The sequence below is a fragment of the Dama dama genome, chromosome 20 (assembly GCF_033118175.1).
Source record: "Dama dama isolate Ldn47 chromosome 20, ASM3311817v1, whole genome shotgun sequence".
Classification (NCBI taxonomy): Eukaryota; Metazoa; Chordata; class Mammalia; order Artiodactyla; family Cervidae; genus Dama; species Dama dama.
Genome location: NC_083700.1, coordinates 24,192,996 through 24,212,040, shown reverse-complemented (window position 1 = coordinate 24,212,040; position 19,045 = coordinate 24,192,996). Strand labels below are relative to the sequence as shown.

The 19,045-nt window shown below is 39.9% G+C and overlaps 1 protein-coding gene across 3 annotated transcripts in view; it reads left to right on the top strand.

The window, feature by feature from the left end:
• The first annotated feature begins 2,214 nt into the window (after positions 1-2,214).
• Positions 2,215-19,045, top strand: part of PDE4DIP (phosphodiesterase 4D interacting protein) — a 243,942-nt gene continuing 227,111 nt past the window's right edge. For all 3 annotated transcript variants that reach the window (XM_061121024.1, XM_061121023.1, XM_061121025.1), the window contains exon 1: positions 2,215-2,447. In XM_061121024.1, coding sequence (XP_060977007.1) covers positions 2,215-2,447 — 233 coding nt within the window. The remainder of the gene's footprint in view (positions 2,448-19,045) is intronic.

Genomic DNA, 19,045 nt, shown 5'->3' with positions numbered 1-19,045 from the left:
AGGCTTAGTATGGAGCTAACAGAAAAAGGGTGGCCAAAAAATATTAAGCCAACAAAAGATAATTAAGAATTTTCTAGTAGAGATGAGGGTCTTTCAAGGTGGCTCAGTGGTAAAGAATCCGCCTGCCAAGCAGGAGACACAGGTTCACTCCCTGGGTCAAGAAGACCCCTGGGAGAAGGAAATGTTAACCCACTCCAGTATTCTTGCCTGGGAAATTCCATGGACAGAGGAGCCTGGCAGACTCCAGTCCAAGGAGTCAGAAAGGAGCTGGACATGACTAAGCAACTAAACAACAACAAAAAGTAGAGATGAGAGTAGTAAATTGCTTCAGTAAGATAGATTAGGGGGAAAAAAGATATGTAAAGATACAGATTAAGTTAGCTTTGAAAGAAAGAATGATTACATACCTGATAGTGTCATTTTCTGGAAGCAGCTGGAATCATGATGGGAGAGACCACTTAAAGAAATAGTAAAGAAGTGTAATTAAAGATTGGATGAGTTGCATGAGTAAGATACATCTCTGGTGATACCCAGTTCGGGGGCTCAGGCAACTTTGTGGATGGTAGTGTTGGAGTTAATAAAACAGAAGAATGAACAGCAGATTTGGGAGAAAAAAATGACTTAAGAGTTCAGCTTTATTCTCACTGAGTTAATGATAGTGACTATTGCCTATGAACCTTGGGATCCATACTACCCACTAAAAGATAAAACTTGTCCCTTTCAGGCCTTGCAAATTACAATGGGATTTTGTTTCTTGTAGTTTAGTCACTAAGTTATGTCTGACTCTTTTGTGACCCCATGGACTGTAGCCCGCTAGGCTCCTCTGTTCATGGGATTCTCCAGGCAAGAATACTGGAGTGTGTTGCCATTTCCTTCTCCAGGGGATCTTCCCGACCCAGGGATAGAACCCACATCTCCTGCATTGGCAGGTGGATTCTTTACCACTGAGCCATCAAGGAAGCCCTACAATGGGGTTACCTCCCTATAAACCCATCATAAAGCAAAAAATCTTGTCAAAAGGCGTTTTGTATACCTAACTGACCAAACATCACAGCTTAGCCTAGGCTGCCTTACCCATGCTCAGAACACCTAATTAGCCTACAGCTGGGCAAAATCATCTAACACAAAGCCTAGTTTTTAATAGTGTGGAATATCTCATGTAATAATTTATTGACTGTTATACTGAAAGTGAAAAACAGAATGGTTATATGGGTACAGAGTGGTTATAAATGTACCTGGCTGGGAGCCCAGCATCACCAGAGAGTATTGCCCCATATCTCTAGTCCAGGAAAAGATCAAAATTCAAAACTCTGATCTGGTTTCCACTGAATGCATATCACATTCACACCATGGTAAAATCCAAAAATCGTTAAGTGGAACCAGTAAGCTGAGACTGCTGTTATAGAATGGTACAGTAGAAGCATTCTGCTTTGCTGGAGACTCAGCTTCCATTCTCAGAAAACACTGGAATATAAGAAAACGGGTTTTCGGAACAAACGTTGAGTGGAAGATTTATTTGATCAGTGAACTTTTTTTTTTAACCATGAAAACACCCTTTTGACTTGATAGCAGATATCAAGTTATATATATCTTACTATGAGTTCTTCATGGAAAATGGCAATCAGAAAGTCTCAATTGAAAGAAAAATTGAGGTTGTTTATGAGAAAGGTTTTTATAATAACTAAAGGGAAAACTGAAAGGAAAGAAGATTTTAAAAGAGAGAAAGAAGGCTACACAACAAACCTGGGGAAGTAATGATTCTGAGGAGAGAATAATGTAAAATATAAGAGGATGGTGGGTTTGGAGGGTGGAGGACAAAAACCAGGAAAATAAGGAGAGAAGGAGTGAGGAGAAACTTTTGAGATTGGAAATTGAAGACAGTGATAATGGAGCAGATAGGAAGCAAAGAGAAAGGAGGTCTGGCAATGAAAAGCTCTCCAGGTTGAGGTAGTGGGTGGGGAGAAAAAAAGGGGAGATGACAGAGGGTGCAGAGGCAGCGGCGAGTGTTTGTGGGAGAGGGACCGAAGCAATCTGGGCGGAGCAGGTGGCGGAGGCAGCGCGGAGGCCTGGTCTTCCCAGGTTTGCACCGCGCCAGGGGCAACTGGAATGGATAGCATCCTCGCCGAGATGATGCGTCCGGGCAGTGCGAGAAGACCTTAGGAAAACCAAGCAGGGACGGTAACTAGGACTGGGCTGGTCAGGGCCGGGAAATTCATGAAGAGGACTGACAGCGGGTCCTGCTGCCGCCGCCGCTGCGACTGCGGCTGCTGCTGCCGCGCGGTCCGCCGGGCGCACCACGCGCCCTACTGGTCCAGGGACGCGGCGCGAACACCGCCGTCCTCGCGGCAGTCTCCCGGCCGGGAACGACGGCATCCCGAGCCGGCCGGGAGCTGGGCAGCAGCGGCCGAGGAGGAAGAGGCAGCCGCGGCAGCCGCACCCTGGATGAGGTGAGCGCACCGCGGGAGCCCGGGAGGCTGCAGACTGCGCCGGCAGTGGCGGCGCCCGAAGCGCTGGTTTAGGGGAACCGCCTTCGGGCCTGGGAATCAGGGCTGGAGACCCGGGCGCTTCGGAGGGGTTGACACAGAGTGACATTAGGTTGGAGAAGGTTGAAGGGCACGGCTGGGGACTGGGGGGTGATGGGGCTGGTGGCCGGGGCGGAGGGGGCGAGACAGTAGGGAAATACAGGTGTGGCGCTGGATTGGCTCGGGACTAAAGCTTAGGAAACTCAGTCTTTACCCCAAGGTCTTTGCTTAACGTGTAGTCGAGGGCTCTGCAGGCGGAGATGAGATTGAGGGCCGTGCCTGCTGGGTCAAGTTAAACAAGAGATGAACACAGGATTCAGAAGGCCATGCCAGGCTGAAAGCACTAGGGATGCTAAAAGAAGATAAAGGACCAGGAAATGCATGTGGGGGTACAGTTGAAAGCACTGTCTTATCTTATACCTGTCCCCCACCACCCCGACCCTCCCCGCCCCATCTTAGATACAGACAGCATACAGGGTGGGGTAGTGATGGTTCCTTCTTCCTAGGCTCTCTTTCCCTGAAGAGCTGGGGCCCTGCTTGTTGGCTGGCTGGATGATGCCTAGCAGGACGAGCCCCACCTAAACCCAGTCACTTCCGTTGGAAGACCCGACCCATTAGGCCCAAATTTTCTTAGCAGCAGCAGGATGAAAATCTGCCGTATAATTTTTTTTTTTGGACAAGAGACAGATTGTGCTGCTGACTTCTTGAAATAAATCTCTCCCTGTTGAAGCATCTTTAGCTTATCCTTTAATGGGAAGCTAGTACTCATAAATCAAACTACAGGGCAATATTGATTTCAGCATGGAGGCTGCCATTAACTAACGGGGGATCTGAAAAAAAAAAATTCATTTCTGTAGGCCTGTTTCCTATGCATGAAATCAGAATTTGGGTCTTTTGAGTATTAGTTACAGATCTGCATATTAATAGGATCTGTATTTTGTGTTCAAGACTGTGTTGTATTTGTGAACGAGGAAACAATTTATTCAGACCCTTAATTGTGTTTATTCATCACACTGTTCATTGTTCATTTGAGAAAACTGAGTCAGGCTATTCAGTTAACAGCGCTTAAAGGAATCACAATTATGAAGAAATCCAAGATAAATTACTGCCTTGAAAGATGGAAGCAGGCAAGAAGTAGTCATTATTTATTCTTTATAAAGTGAAATTTTAGCCCAAATATAATTACTTTTTAAACATGTTCTATCAATGGTGTGTTGAATATTTTTCAACAACACTTTGGAAATTTGTTTAAAGCCCCCCCAAAAATTAATCTGAATATATTTAAATTTTAAATTCTTCTTTACTATTTTATATATGCTAGAGTGAACACTTTTCATCAAAAGAAGCATTGCCATTGCAAAATTTTAAATGAGTCATGACTGTATCATAAACATGTGATTTTTCTGTCTTTGGCAGCAAAAAATTTGTTAGAATTAGGTTCTCTAAATTGTGACTTAATTGTTAAAATAGACAAATATGCTTTTGTTATTCCCTTAATAATTATTCATCTGACAGATCTCTACATTCATCTTAGTTGATGTGATAATGAGCCTTGAAATGTTTTTAAACATTTCAGGAATGCCCTGAAGTCAGAAACTTCACTGAGGTTGATGCTACTGTGACCTCATTTAAAAATTGGATCTCCAGGAATGTGCAGCATACTTTTAAAAACATACCTATCTCTAAGTTTATGAGTATTAGAGGCTTGCACTTAGAGGAGAAAGTATCTTTGGTATCCAGTTTTCTAACTCCTGATCAACTAAAAATGTAAGAGAGCAGCTCATTTTTTTATATTTTAATTTCTTTTTAATTGGAGGATAATTGCTTTACAATACTTTGTTGGTTTTTGCACTACATCAACATGAATCAGCCATAGATATATGTATGTTCCCTCCCTCTTGAACTCCCTCCCACCCCCCACCCCATTCCACCCCTCTAGTTGTCACAGAGCAAGTGATTTGAGCTCTACTGTACAGCAAATTTCCACTGGCTACCTAATTTTACATATGGTAATGGATATGTTTCAATGCTACTGTCTCGATTCATCCCATTCTCTCCTTCCCTCACTGTGACCACAGGTCTGTTCTCTATGTCTGTGTCTCCATTGCTGCCCTACAAATAGACTCATCGGTACCATCTTTCTAGATTCCATATATAAGCATTAGTATACATTTGTTTTTCTCTTTCTGACTTACTTAACACTATGTAACAGGCTCTAGATTCAGCCCCCTCATTAGAACTAACTCAAATGCACTCCTTTTTATGGCTGAGTAATAGTCCATTGTATGTATGAAAGCAGCTCATTTTAATTCAGTGTTTTTAAATCAAGCAATGATGGTGGAGGTCAGTACAAAATTGGATGCAAACTACCCTCAGGTAGTCGAGAACCTATAGTTCTAAACTCTGCTTACCTATGTAACTACAGTGTGGAATAAGTGTTATAATAGTAAGATGGACTATGGAAAATAAATAAATAAATGCAAACATCTCTCCAAGGAAAACTGACTCTGTCCCAAGAGATCATGCAAGGTGGCATTATTGTGCAAACTGTGCTTTAGTTGTTGAGTCTGTTTCTCAGACTGATTATTAAATTCACATGGCTACTATATAAAGCCAGGATGGCAAGTTACTAATTTACAATGAGGAGTCATCTTAGGGAACTAGATCCTCTTTTTATGTCAGTGGGTTCTCTTGGCATACTTGCTGTATTTGGAAGCGAAATTGTAATTAAAAGGTTGTTTGTGAAACTTGGATTTAGAATTGCTGTTGTGTGTGTGTGCTCAGTTACGTCTGACTCTTTGCAACCCTATGGACTATAGCCCTCCAGGCTCCTCCATCCATGGGAGTTTTTAGGCAAGAATACTGGAGTGGGTTGCTATTTCATGCTCCAAGGGATCCTCCTGGCCCAGAAATCAAACCTGAGTCTCCTGTTTCTCCTGCATTGGCAGGTGGATTCTTTACCACTGAGCCACCTGGGAAACCCAAATTTAGAATCAGGAGAACTAATCAGTGGATTCTAAATTAAGGAAAAATACCTTCGAACAGAGTATCAGAGGATACAAATGGGTTCTTTCTTCCCTGGATGGTGAGTGTCATTAAGGATCAACCTGTCTTCTCATTTGGACCTTCTTTTTTTCTCTGACATGCTAATATTTTCAGGTAATAGTTTGTTTGGTTTGGGAATCTTTATATTTATTTCAAGTGCCTGCACATTTCTGCCCTGAACCAGTTTGTCTTCACTGTCAAGTTTAAATTCCAAATGGCAAGGTGATTTTGCTTAGGTAAAAGTCATCATGGGAAAAAAAAAAAGTCATCATGGGGATAGGGAAATGTGGTTGGGAGACGTTGCTAAAGCCCCTATAAGCTGGTAATATGAACCATGTGGTTAATGGCAACTGGATACAATGCTAAGAGGCAGAGAATTAGAGAGGTCTTCACACACACACACACAGGAGATGAACTTTTTCTAGCCTAGCAAGATAAGGAAGCCAGAGCTGGGTGGGAAGTAAATTTTAGCAGAGGGATATAAGCAAATATATGGCCTTGGGAATACATTCATGGTCTCTTCAGGTGAGACCCATGCTGTGCTAGAACTTTTCTTTTTTTTTCCCATTTATTTTTATTAGTTGGAGGCTAATTACTTTACAGTATTGTAGTGGTTTTTGCCATACATTGACATGAATCAGCCATGGATTTACACAACAGCAGAATCCCTGCTCCTGCCTCCCTCCCCATCCCATCCCTCTGGGTCTTCCCAATGCACCAGCCCTGAGCACTTGTCTCATGCATCCAACCTGGGCTGGTGATCTGTTTCACCCTTGATAGTATACTTGTTTCAATGCTATTCTCTCAGAACATCCCACCCTCGCCTTCTCCCACAGAGTCCCAAAGAGACACGTGCACCCCAGTGTTCATCGCAGCACTGTTTATAATAGCCAGGACATGGAAGCAACCTAAATGCCCATCAGCAGACGAATGGATAAGGAAGCTATGGTACATATACACAATGGAATATTACTCAGCCATTAAAAAGAATTCATTTGAATCAGTTCTAATGAGATGGATGAAACTGGAGCCCATTATACAGAGTGAAGTAAGCCAGAAAGATAAAGACCAATACAGTATACTAACGCATATATATGGAATTTAAAAAGATGGTAACGATAACCCTACATGCAAAACAGAAAAAGAGACACAGATGTACAGAACAGAACTTTTCTATGATGATTTAATTCAGAGATGACCCTCTTGCAAGTACACAACTATTTAAAAAAGAAGAATTAAGTGAGTTGCCAGCTGATGGTAATGCGCTTCAATGTGTACTTGTTTTTGCCTCCTTTTAAAAAATTTTATTGAAGCATATTTGATTTACAATCTTGTGTTAATTTCTGCTGTACAGTGAAGGAACTATGTTTAATAATCTATAATGTGCACTTTTGAAGCCTAGCAGATTGCACATTCTAGATGGATAGCCTGGAACCAGCAGACAGGTGTCAGAATTAAGGGTGAGGGATGATGTCAGAGAAAGATCAGTGCATTTCTAACATCAAACATCAGTCACTATGTCTCTTTAGCCATCTCTCTGTTATTTTTTTACTGCTTTATTGAGATATAATTGACATAGAATAAACTGGGCAAATTTAAAATGTACAATCTGAAAAGTTTATATATATTTATGTAGGTATATATTTGTGAAATATATATGTATGTATATATTTGTGAAAGCATTACATGTCCATCATCCTAAAAAGTTTTCTTTTGCCCTCTTATAATCCCTACCTTCTGTAACCTCCTGCACCACTAACACACAGGAAACCACTGTTCCTTTTGTCACTACATGATAGTTTCATTTTCCATAATTTTATATAAGTGGGATTATACAGTATGTATTCTTTGTTTTTGCCTGGCTTCTTTCACACGCTTATTACTTAACTCATAGTTATTTTAAGATTTATCCATGCTGTTGTAGGTAGTAATCATTCACTTTCTTTCATTGCTGAGAAGTATTCCATTGTATGGATATGGCACAGTTTATTGATTCACTAACTGTTGGCTATTATGAATGTGTAATGTGGCTATTACGAATGAAGCTGCTATGAACACTTGTGTACTAGTCTTTGTGTGTGCATATGCTTACATTTCTCTTGGATGAATTTCTAGGAGTAGAACAGTAGGTATATGTTTAACTTTTTAGGAAATTGCAAAATTCTGTGTCAAAGGTATTTTACCTTTTACATTCCCAGCAGAGATGTATGAAGGTCCCTATTTCTCCACATCCTTGCCAACATTTGTTACTGTCTTATTTATCATGGCCATTCTAGTAAATGTGAAATAGTATCTTACATCTGCATTTCCCATTGACTACCAATGTTAAACATCTTTTCATGTGCTTTATTATTATCTGTATATTTTTATGAAGTGTTTGTTGAAATTTTTTGACCATTTTAATGGAGTTGTTTGCTTTTTTATTGTAAAATTTGAGTTCTCTATTCTAAATACAAGTTTTATTATATATGTACCTTGTGAATATTTTCTCCCAATATAAAGTTTGTCTTTTCATTTTAGTAACAGTGTCTTTTTTTTTTTTTTTAATTTTTATTTTTTTTATTAGTTGGAGGCCAATCACTTCACAACATTTCAGTGGGTTTTGTCATACATTGATATGAATCAGCCATGGATTTACATGTATTCCCCATCCTGATCCCCGCTCCCACCTCCCTCTCCACCCGATTCCTCTGGGTCTTCCCAGTGCACCAGGCCAGAGCACTTGTCTCATGCATCCCACCTGGGCTGGTGATCTGTTTCACCATAGATAGTATACATGCTGTTCTTTTGAAATATCCCACCCTCACATTCTCCCACAGAGTTCAAAAGTCTGTTCTGTATTTCTGTGTCTCTTTTTCTGTTTTGCATATAGGGTTATTGTTACCATCTTTCTAAATTCCATATATATGTGTTAGTATGCTGTAATGTTCTTTATCTTTCTGGCTTACTTCACTCTGTATAATGGGCTCCAGCTTCATCCATCTCATTAGGACTGGTTCAAATGAATTCTTTTTAATGGCTGAGTAATATTCCATGGTGTATATGTACCACAGCTTCCTTATCCATTCATCTGCTGATGGGCATCTAGGTTGCTTCCATGTCCTGGCTATTATAAACAGTGCTGCAATGAACATTGGGGTGCACGTGTCTCTTTCAGATCTGGTTTCCTCAGTGTGTATGCCCAGAAGTGGGATTGCTGGGTCATATGGCAGTTCTATTTCCAGTTTTTTAAGAAATCTCCACACTGTTTTCCATAGCGGCTGTACTAGTTTGCATTCCCACCAACAGTGTAAGAGGGTTCCCTTTTCTCCACACCCTCTCCAGCATTTATTGCTTGTAGACTTTTGGATAGCAGCCATCCTGACTGGCGTGTAATGGTACCTCATTGTGGTTTTGATTTGCATTTCTCTGATAATGAGTGATGTTGAGCATCTTTTCATGTGTTTGTTAGCCATCTGTATGTCTTCTTTGGAGAAATGTCTGTTTAGTTCTTTGGCCCATTTTTTGATTGGGTCATTTATTTTTCTGGAATTGAGCTGCAGGAGTTGCTTGTATATTTTTGAGATTAATCCTTTGTCTGTTTCTTCATTTGCTATTATTTTCTCCCAATCTGAGGGCTGTCTTTTCACCTTACTTATAGTTTCCTTTGTAGTGCAAAAGCTTTTAAGTTTCATTAGGTCCCATTTGTTTAGTTTTGCTTTTATTTCCAATATTCTGGGAGGTGGGTCATAGAGGATCTTGCTGTGATTTATGTCGGAGAGTGTAGTAACAGTGTCTTTTGAAGGCCAAAAGTTTTAAAAATTTTACTAACGTAAGTCCAGACTGTCACATTTTTCTTTGAAGATTTTGCTTTTAATGTTATTAATATACCTAAGAAACCATTACTTAACCCAAGGTCACAAAAATCTTCTCCTATGTTTTCTTCTAGGAGTTGCATAGTTTCATGTTTTACATTTAGGTCTATGATTCATTTTGAGTTAACTTCTGTATATAGTACAAGATTTTGATCAAGGTTCATTTTTTGCATATAGTGTTCTTTCAGCACTGTTTGTTAAGAAATCTATCCTTTCTCCATTAAATTGCCTTGATACTTTTACTGAACAATTGACCATGTATTTGTTGTTCAGTCATTAAGACCTGTCCAACTCTGTGACCCCATGAACTGCAGCACACCAAGCTTCCCTGTCCTTCACTATCTCCTGGAGTTTGCTCAAATTCATGTCCATTGAGTCAGTGATGCCATCCAACCATCTCATCCTCTGTTGCCCGCTTCTCCTCCTGCCCTCAGTCTTTCCCAGCATCAGGGTCTTTTTCAGTGAGTCAGCTCTTTCCATCAGGTGGCCAAAGTATTGGAGCTTCAGCCTCAGCATCAATTCTTCCAATGAATACTCAGGGTTGGTTTCCCTTAGGATTGACTGGTTGGATCTCCTTGCAATCCAAGGGACTCTCAAGAGTCTTCTTCAGCACCACAGTTCAAAAGCATCAATTCTTCAGTGCTCAACCTTATTTATGGTCCAACTCTTAGACCTGTACATGACTACTGGAAAAACCAGTTTTGACTAGATGGACCTTTGTTGGCAAAGTGATATCTCTGCTTTTCAATATTCTGTCTAGGTTTGTCATAGCTTTACTTCCAAGAAGCAAGTGTCTTTTAATTTCATGGCATAGTCATTGTCCACAGTGATTTTGGAGCCCAAGAAAATAGTCTGTCACTGTTTCCACTTTTTCCATGTACATGTGACTATATCTGATTTTTCTATTCTATTCCATTTATCTATTTGTCCATCTTTTGGGCAATACTCTACTATTAATATCTTGATTACTATAGTTTTGTAAGTCTTGAAATAACATAGTGCAAACTCTCCAATTTCATTCTTCTTATTCAAAATTGTTTGACTGTTCTAGGTTCTTTGCATTCCCATATACATTTTAGATTCCAATTGTCAATACAGATAAACAGTTTCTGGGAATTTGAACGGGATTGTACTGAAGTTTATATATTAATTTGGGGAGAATTGATATTTTTAACAATATTGAGTCTTCTGATCCATAACATGGTATATCTCTTCATTTATTTAGGTCAGTGGTTCTCAAACAGGGACAGTTATGCCTCACAAAGGACATTTGACAGTATCTGGACACATTTTTGATTATCCTAACTACAGCAAAGGTGATTCTGGCATTTAGTAAATAGAAGTCAGGAATACTGGTTGACATCCTACATTGCACAGAACAGTTCTAACACTCACTGGGTTGGCATCTCTTGTTGCAGAGCACAGGCTCTAGGGCTCCTGGGCTTCAGTAGCTGTGGCTTGTGGGTTCAGTGGTTGCAGCTCCCGAGCTCTAGAGCACCGGCTCAATTGTTGTGGGGCATGGGCTTAGTTGCTCCATGGCATGTGGAATCTTCCTGGACCATGTCTCCTGCATTGGCAGGCAGAGGCAGATTCTTAGCACTGAGCCATCAGGGAAGCCCTATATTGATTTTTGTATACTGATCTTAAATCCTGTTCACTTCAGTTCAGTTCAGTCGCTCGGTCGTGTCCAACTCTTTGCGACCCCAGGAATCACAGCATGCCAGGCCTCCCTGTCCATCACCAACTCCCGGAATTTACTCAGACTCATGTCCATCGAGTCGGTGATGCCATCCAGCCATCTCATCCTCTGTCGTCCCCTTCTCCTCCTGCCCCCAATCCCTCCTAGCATCAGGGTCTTTTCTAATGAGTCAACTCTTCACATGAGGTGGCCAAAGTATTCGAGTTTCAGCTTCAGCATCAGTCCTTCCAATGAACACCCAGGACTGATCTCCTTTAGGATGGACTGGTTGGATCTCCTTGCAGTCCAAGGGACTCTCAAGAGTCTTCTCCAACACCACAGTTCAAAAGCATCAATTTTTCAGCGCTCAGCTTTCCTCATAGTCCAACTCTCACATCCATACATGACCACGGGAAAAACCATAGCCTTGACCAGATGGACCTTTGTTGGCAAAGTAATGTCTCTGCTTTTTAATATGCTATCCAGGTTGGTCATAACTTTCCTTCCAAGGAGTAAGCGTCTTTTAATTTCATGACTGCAATGACCATCTGCAGTGATTTTGGAGCCCAAAAAAATAAAGTCTGACACTGCTTCCACTGTTTTCCCATCTATTTCCCATTAAGTGATGTGACCAGATGCCATGATCTTAGTTTTCTGAATGTTGAGCTTTAAGCCAGCTTCTTCACTCTCCTCTTTCACTTTCATCAAGAGGCTTTTTTAGTTCCTCTTCACTTTCTGCCATAAGGGTGGTGTCATCTGCATATCTGAGGTTATTGAGATTTCCCCAGGCAATCTTGATTCCAGCTTGTGCTTCTTCCAGCCCAGCATTTCTCATGATGTACTCTGCATATAAGTTAAATAAACAGGGTGACAATATACAGCCTTGACATACTCCTTTTCCTATTTGGAACCAATCTGTTGGTCCATGTCCAGTTCTAACTGTTGCTTCCTGACCTGCATATAGGTTTCTCAAGAGGCAGTTCAGGTGGTCTGGTATTCCCATCTCTTTCAGAATTTTCCACAGTTTATTGTGATCCACACAGTCAAAGGCTGTGGCATAGTCAATAAAGCAGAAATAGATGTTTTTCTGGAACTCTCTTGCTTTTTCAATGATCCAGCGGATGTTGGCAATTTGATCTCTGGTTCCTCTACCTTTTCTAAAACTAGCTTGAACATCTGGAAGTTCACGGTTCACGTATTGCTGAAGCTTGGCTTGGAGAATTTTGAGCATTACTTTACTAGCATGTGAGATTCTTAAATCCAGTAGCTTTGCTAAATTCATTGTTTAGTTCTAGTAGATTTTTCTTTTGTAGATTCTGTAGAATTTTATACATAAGAATTATGTCATCCACACAAAGAGAGGAAGAGGGAGGGAAGGAGAGAATTTTATTTCTTTCTTTCCAATCTCTATGTCTTTTATATATTTATTTATTTTGCCTTATTGCACTAGCTAGCACCTCTAGCACAAAGTTGAATTGAAATAGTAAAAGCAAACATACTTTGCCTTGTTCCTGATCTTAAGAAGAAGGCATTCACTCTTTTACCATTAAGTATAATGTCTCCTATACATTTTTCATAGGTACTTTTCACCAGATTGAGGAAGTCCCCTTCCATTCATAATTTTGTGAGAGTTTTCACTAGGAATGGATGTTTGATTTTACATCTGAATGAGATGCTATGTAATTTTTCTTTTTGATTAATATGATAATTACATTGATTCTTTAAAGAATGTTAAAATTAACATTGAGATCCTGGAATAAATGCCACTTAGTCATGATATATTATCCTTTCTATATTGTTGGATTGGAGATGCTAAAATTTTGTTAAGGATTTTTGCATCTGTATTCAGGAGGGATGTTGGTTTGTATTCTTCACGTTGTCTGGATTTCGTATAAGGATAATTTTTTCCTCATAAAATGAGTTGGGAAGTAGTCCCTCTTCTTCAATTTTTGGGGGAGAGTTTGTGGAGAATTGGCATTATTTCTTCCTTAAATGTTTGATGAACTTCTAAGGAAAATTATTAGCATAATGTCTTCAAGCTTCATCTGTGAGGTAGCAGCATGTGTCAGAACTCTGTTCTTTTTTAAGGCTGAATAATATCCCATTATATGTATGTATCATATTCTATTTATCCATTGATTCGCTGATGGCCATCTGGGTTGTTCCACATTTGGCCATTTTGGCTATTCCACATTTGCTATGTTGGCCTTCCCAAATTCCTAGCTTTACTTCAACTTAGGGAGATGACTAGGCTCTGCCTTGATTCCCTCTCTTATCATTACCAACTATAAACTTTCTCTAAGAAGTAAACTAGGGCAATTGTGTGCTTCACTTCTTTGGTTTATCTATTCTCTGGGATCACTATCTGTGTTGACTAATATCCAGTGTCTGAAAATCTTTCTTTCATATATTTTGTCCAGGTTTTCAGTTATTCCCGTCAGAGTTGTGTGGTAATAAACATGTGCACTGTTACTTCATGCTGTTTGGAAGTAAAACTGTCTTTCTAGTTATCTTTTAATTGCATTTTTCAACCCTGGCTACACATTTGAATTATCTAGGGAGGTTTAAAAAAAACTGAGGTACAGGCTCCACTCTAGACCAATTAAATCAGACTCTTTCAGACTAAAGTCCTAACCTCATGTACAAAAGCACGCGTGTACAGCAAGTTTAGAGAACCACTGAATTAAACAAATGAAAAATAAATTGTGTTCTGTCACTCCAACCAAGACGAAAGGTGGTTGAGTTTTTGTTTTTGTTAAGCAGTATGGAGCTATAGAATGTTTTAAAGCAGGACACTGATGTATGTAGATCTTTGTTTTAGAACTATAGGTGTGACAGTTGTATGGGAGGTGAGGTGAAGTGGGTTGACTGAAAAGATGGGATAACAAAGAAGATGTTATGAATGGTTTGGGGTCTGAGGTTATGAGCTCTGAGCTTAGTGATAGCAGGAACAGTGAAGAAGGGATACATTTGAGGATTTCTGAGGTAGGGTTGATGGCGCTTGTTAATCAATGAAGTATGGGAAATGAAGAAGAGAAAGGAAACAAGAATTACTCTTAAATTTCTAGGTCAACTATGGAATGATTACTAATGTCATGTACTGAGGGATAATATGGTATGAAAAGTAGATATCAGGGAAATGAATTGCTTTCATGTGGGACATCCGGAAGGAGACGCCTTACAGAACTATATCCTGACCACTAAATTTTTCTGTAGCATAAAAGAGAGAAAACATTTAAGAGTATATCTTTTGAGTGTGTTGTATGATTTTGAACAGATGTTCAAACAGATGTATCTTTCTGCTTTTATCTGACTTAGGTTAATATTAAAATCTGTTTGCATTTCTTAGGCATATATCAGCTTACATGAGAGTAAAGTTGATGTCTCCTAGGTGACAAGATATCTCATCAGGGATTATTGCAGACATTTGTTACTCTTTTTCTTTCTTTTTTGTTTTTTGACTTTTTTATCTTTTGGTGGGGAGACATTTATTCATTCCTCCTTTCCTTGGACAGTAACTCTACATTTTCCTTTGGGGAATTACCTCTTCTTTGCCATTGCTTTATTAAAGTTTTGATGGAACATTCTGCCCTCTTCTAGATAGATGAGGGTAATGAGACCCACAATAGTACCACCTAACTCTCTACATTAACATCGTGTCTTCATGGAGCAAAACAAGAGTGGAAAAAATAGTTGGGACCAATTGGTTTCTTCTTGCTACCTGGGTTCTTACTGCTTCCCTTACTTCTGTCCCTTCTGAACCTGTTTTTTTTTTTTTTTTTTTTTTTAGTTTCAACTGTTCTGTTGATTCTCTAGGTCTCCCCTTTCAGTACTGTCTTTTTAGAAATTAAATTTAGCCAAATTTAGTTCATTCATCTTTTAAAAAATTATATATTCAATGTCAGGCATAATTCTAGATGCTAGAATAGAATGAAGAATAAGATTATCTGTTAAAGGCTCTTACCCTCACAAGCTTAAGTTTAATGAAACTGTATCAGGACTGGTGAGGAGATAGACAGTAAACAAGTAAATATACAAATAAAGTGATTTCTCATAATAATAAGACTTAAAAGAAAAATAAAATTAAGCCAGTGGTTAGAAAGGAACTGAGGCAGATGTTGTTGTTTGGTTGCTAAGTAGAGTCCGACTCTTTGTGATCCCTGGACCGTAACCCACCAGGCTCCTCTGTCGCTGGGATTTTTCAGGCAATAACACCAGAGTCACCATTTCCTTCTCTAGAGGATCTCCCCAACCCAGAGATCGAACTTGGCAGGCAGATTCTTTATCACTGAGCCACCAGAGAAGCTCCAAGAGGCAGACAATGGGAGAACTGCAATTGTAAAACTCCTAAGGTAGAAATAAGCTTGTTACGCTTGAGCAACACAAAGAAGACCAGGGCAGCTGGAACATGTTAAACAAAAAGGAGAGTGGCAAGAAGATAAGGGAGATGAAGTGGGCTGGGCTAGGTACATGAGACCTTGTAGGCCATAATAAGAAGTTGATTTTATTCTAAGGACATTGGGAAACCAGGAAGCAGGAGCATTATATGATCTGGAAAATGTTTTAAAATATCACTCTGCTATTGCAATACAGACTTTAGGAGTGAAAGAGTGCTTCTAACAGTAGAAGCAGGAAGGGAGCTGAAAACTATCCTAGTAAATGGACAGATATAAGAAAATGGTGATTTAAGTCATGGCAGCAGCAGTGGAGCTGATAAGTGAACAAATTCAGAGTATGTTTTGGAGGTAGAGCCAACAGGATTTGTTGGTATACTGGATGGAAAGAATGAAGTTTAGAAGTGAGGTATTACATGCCTTTCAAAAAAGAGTAAAATTGCTCTAAAAATTAAGTCTTTAAATAGAAAAAAATTTTAATGTCAGCTTTTAAAAAAGAGTAATTTATTCTCCATAGTCTCAGGAATTAGTTTGGGGATGGGCATTGACTCAGGTTAATCCAGACGGGGTTCTTCAGGAGTCTCTTGAAAGAACACAGCCTTTCTGATGATGAAACTTGAAGGAGAATGTAGGCCTGGGACTGCTGGTAGACAACTTGCTAAACTTTTCAGACGCTGAGAAGAAAGCTAGCACAGAAAACAATTGAGAGGAGGGGAGGGAAAATCCCTTATTGGAGTCTCTGAATTAAGCTGTATTTGAAACCTCTGGTTGAGGTTTTTGCTTAACCTCAGTTGAAGTTTTATCCCCTATCAGCATGAGGGTGGTGGTGGTTAGGTGGGGGGACAAAAGGATGGTGGTCATGCCCACAGGGGAGACTCTTTGTTGTTGTTCAGTTGCTCAGTTGTGTCCAACTCTTTGCTACCCCATGGACTGCAGCATGCCAGGCTCCCCCATCTATCACCATCTCCCAGAGCTTACTCAAACTCATGTCCATTGATTTGGTTATGCCATCCAACTATCTCATCCTCTGTTGTTCCTTTCTCCTCCTGTCTTCAGTCTTTCCCAGCATCAGGGTCTTTTCTAATGAGTCAGCTCTTTACATCAGGTGGCCAGAGTATTGGAGCTTCAGCTTCAGCATCAGCCCTCCATGATGCTTCATAAATATTCAGGATTGATTTCCATTAGGATTGACTGGTTTGATCTCCTTGCATTCTAAGGGACTCTCAAGAATCTTCTCCAACACGACAGTTCAAAAGCATCAATTCTTTGGTGCTCAGCGTTCTTTAAAGTCCAACTCTCACATCCATACATGACTACTGGAAAAACCATAACATTGACTAGACAGACCTTTGTCAGCAAAGTAATGTCTCAGCTTTTTAATATGTTGTCTAGGTTTGTCATAGCTTTTCTTCCAAGGAGCAAGTGTCTTTTAATTTCATGGCTGCAGTCACCATCTGCAGTGATTTTGGAGCCCAAGAAAATAAAGAGAAGAAGACCTTGTATATTATTAAAAAATCCTGTCCCAGAGGGTTGCATATGTTGACGAGTTCTTGGTGGGAAGATGTAGCAGGCAGGGAAATGGTTGCCTCAGGGTACCACAGCCTCTTCTAGTTACTTGCTCTCAGTCTTGTTTGCCAGAGCAGCCTCTTGAGTATAGGGGATTTGTGCTGGATCTCAAACAGGTTCCACACAGCGTTCTGTGATTTAGATGTTTGATCACTGGTATCTATGGCAGCGGCATTGTCATTGTTATCATTACTACATGTATAATTTTGTTATTAATAATGTTTGTTGAGTACTGGCTACATACCAGCATTATATATATCTTAACGTATAAGCATAATCTCGTTTAATCCTCACTACAATTCTGTGAGAAAGATGCTGTTATTATCACTGCTTTTTTTAAAGAAAGGTTAAATATTTTGACAAGACCACACAGTTATAAAATGGTGGCAGTGGTGCTCAATTGGCAGGTGCTAAACTTTTGTTTCATGTGCCTCAGAGTCATTATTTTTGTTCATCTTATATGCTTTAAAATCTCTTTCCTTTTAATGATTCTTGACCCGCTTTTCCTTAAAAAAAAAAAATCAAAGCAAACAAAAGCAACAAAAAGCCTTTGGTAGAGCTTAGACAAACATGGTTCCATCTCCAAATTAGCATAACAAGTGTGAAGTGTCATCTGTTTTAAAATAATAACCTGCATTACTAAACTCTGACCTTGCAAGGATTTGCTTTCAGTTCAAATGGCAAAATGCCTGCAGGTCAACACAGAGAAACGAATGACCTGTTTACAACAAAAGGGTATACCTAGACATGAGCGAGAGTCTATCGAAAAGCATCAGATAGCTTCATATTTAGGTTAATAAAATTGGGTGAATCGCACATTTCAAAAGAGAATCTGGGACACTGTGCAAATAACAAAGAGCAAAGTGGGCTCACTGCCCAGAACAGTGGGCACATGTGTTCACATAATGGGGGGCTTTTGTCCACTGTGTATGTGCTCATGCACACCCACATTTAATCATACAACGTTTGCTCAGAGAAAGTAGAGCCAATAACAGAAATGCTAACATGAACAAGTGACCTCAGTGTACAAACAGAAGCAGTACCATATTTTGGCATCCTTTTAGTCTCCGTAACATTCCAATCCACACCTTTTTGCCTCATTGCTGTGTAAATCTTGACTTTGAAATCACTAACTAAATATTGAATATAAAATGCATAGACTTATTGTTGTCTCAATAAGAAGAGTTTTCATGAATTTCACATATCTTCTGAAAGAAAAAGAGTCTGCTTAGACAGTGTATTCTATAGAATACACAAAATGTATGATCCTACAAAAGAATTACTTATCATTTCCTTCATTTTCACCATAAATCTCCTTTCCAGTTATACAGCCTTAAGTAAGGGCTCTTAATTCTTTGTCCTTCCTTACTGTAAGAAGAATAATAGCTTCTTTGTGAATGAAAGGGCTGAATCTCTAACTCTGCAGCATGACCTAGGATTGAGGGAAGGTTCAGGACTATGTGTATCAGTTACCTATTGATGCATAGAAATCCACTCCAAAACTTAGGATCTGTGATGGTTAATTTTATCTGTCAACTTGACTGGATCACAAGGTGCCCAGATGTTGGGCTAAACGTTATTTGTGGGTGAGTCTGCGAGGGTGTTTTTGGATATAATCGGTGTTTGAAATCAGTTGGCTGAGTAAAGCGGGTTACCTCCCGCACAACGTGGGTGGGCACCATCCCATCCACTGAGGACCTAAAGAGAACAAAAAGATGGAGGAAGGGAGAATTTACTCTCTCTCTCTCTCTGCTGACTACTGAGCAGAGTCCGTAGGACTGGGACTTACACGGTGGGCCCGCTAGGTCTCAGAACACCGCCATCAGATTTCTTGGGTTTCCAACTTCCAGACAGCAGATACTGGGATTTCTCAGCCTCTGTAATAATGTGAGCCAAACATTTATAAGAAATCTCTTTCTAATACCAAGAGTGTGATTACCAAGGATTATCAGGGGCCCTCTTGGAGACTGCCTACCACAGTCTGCA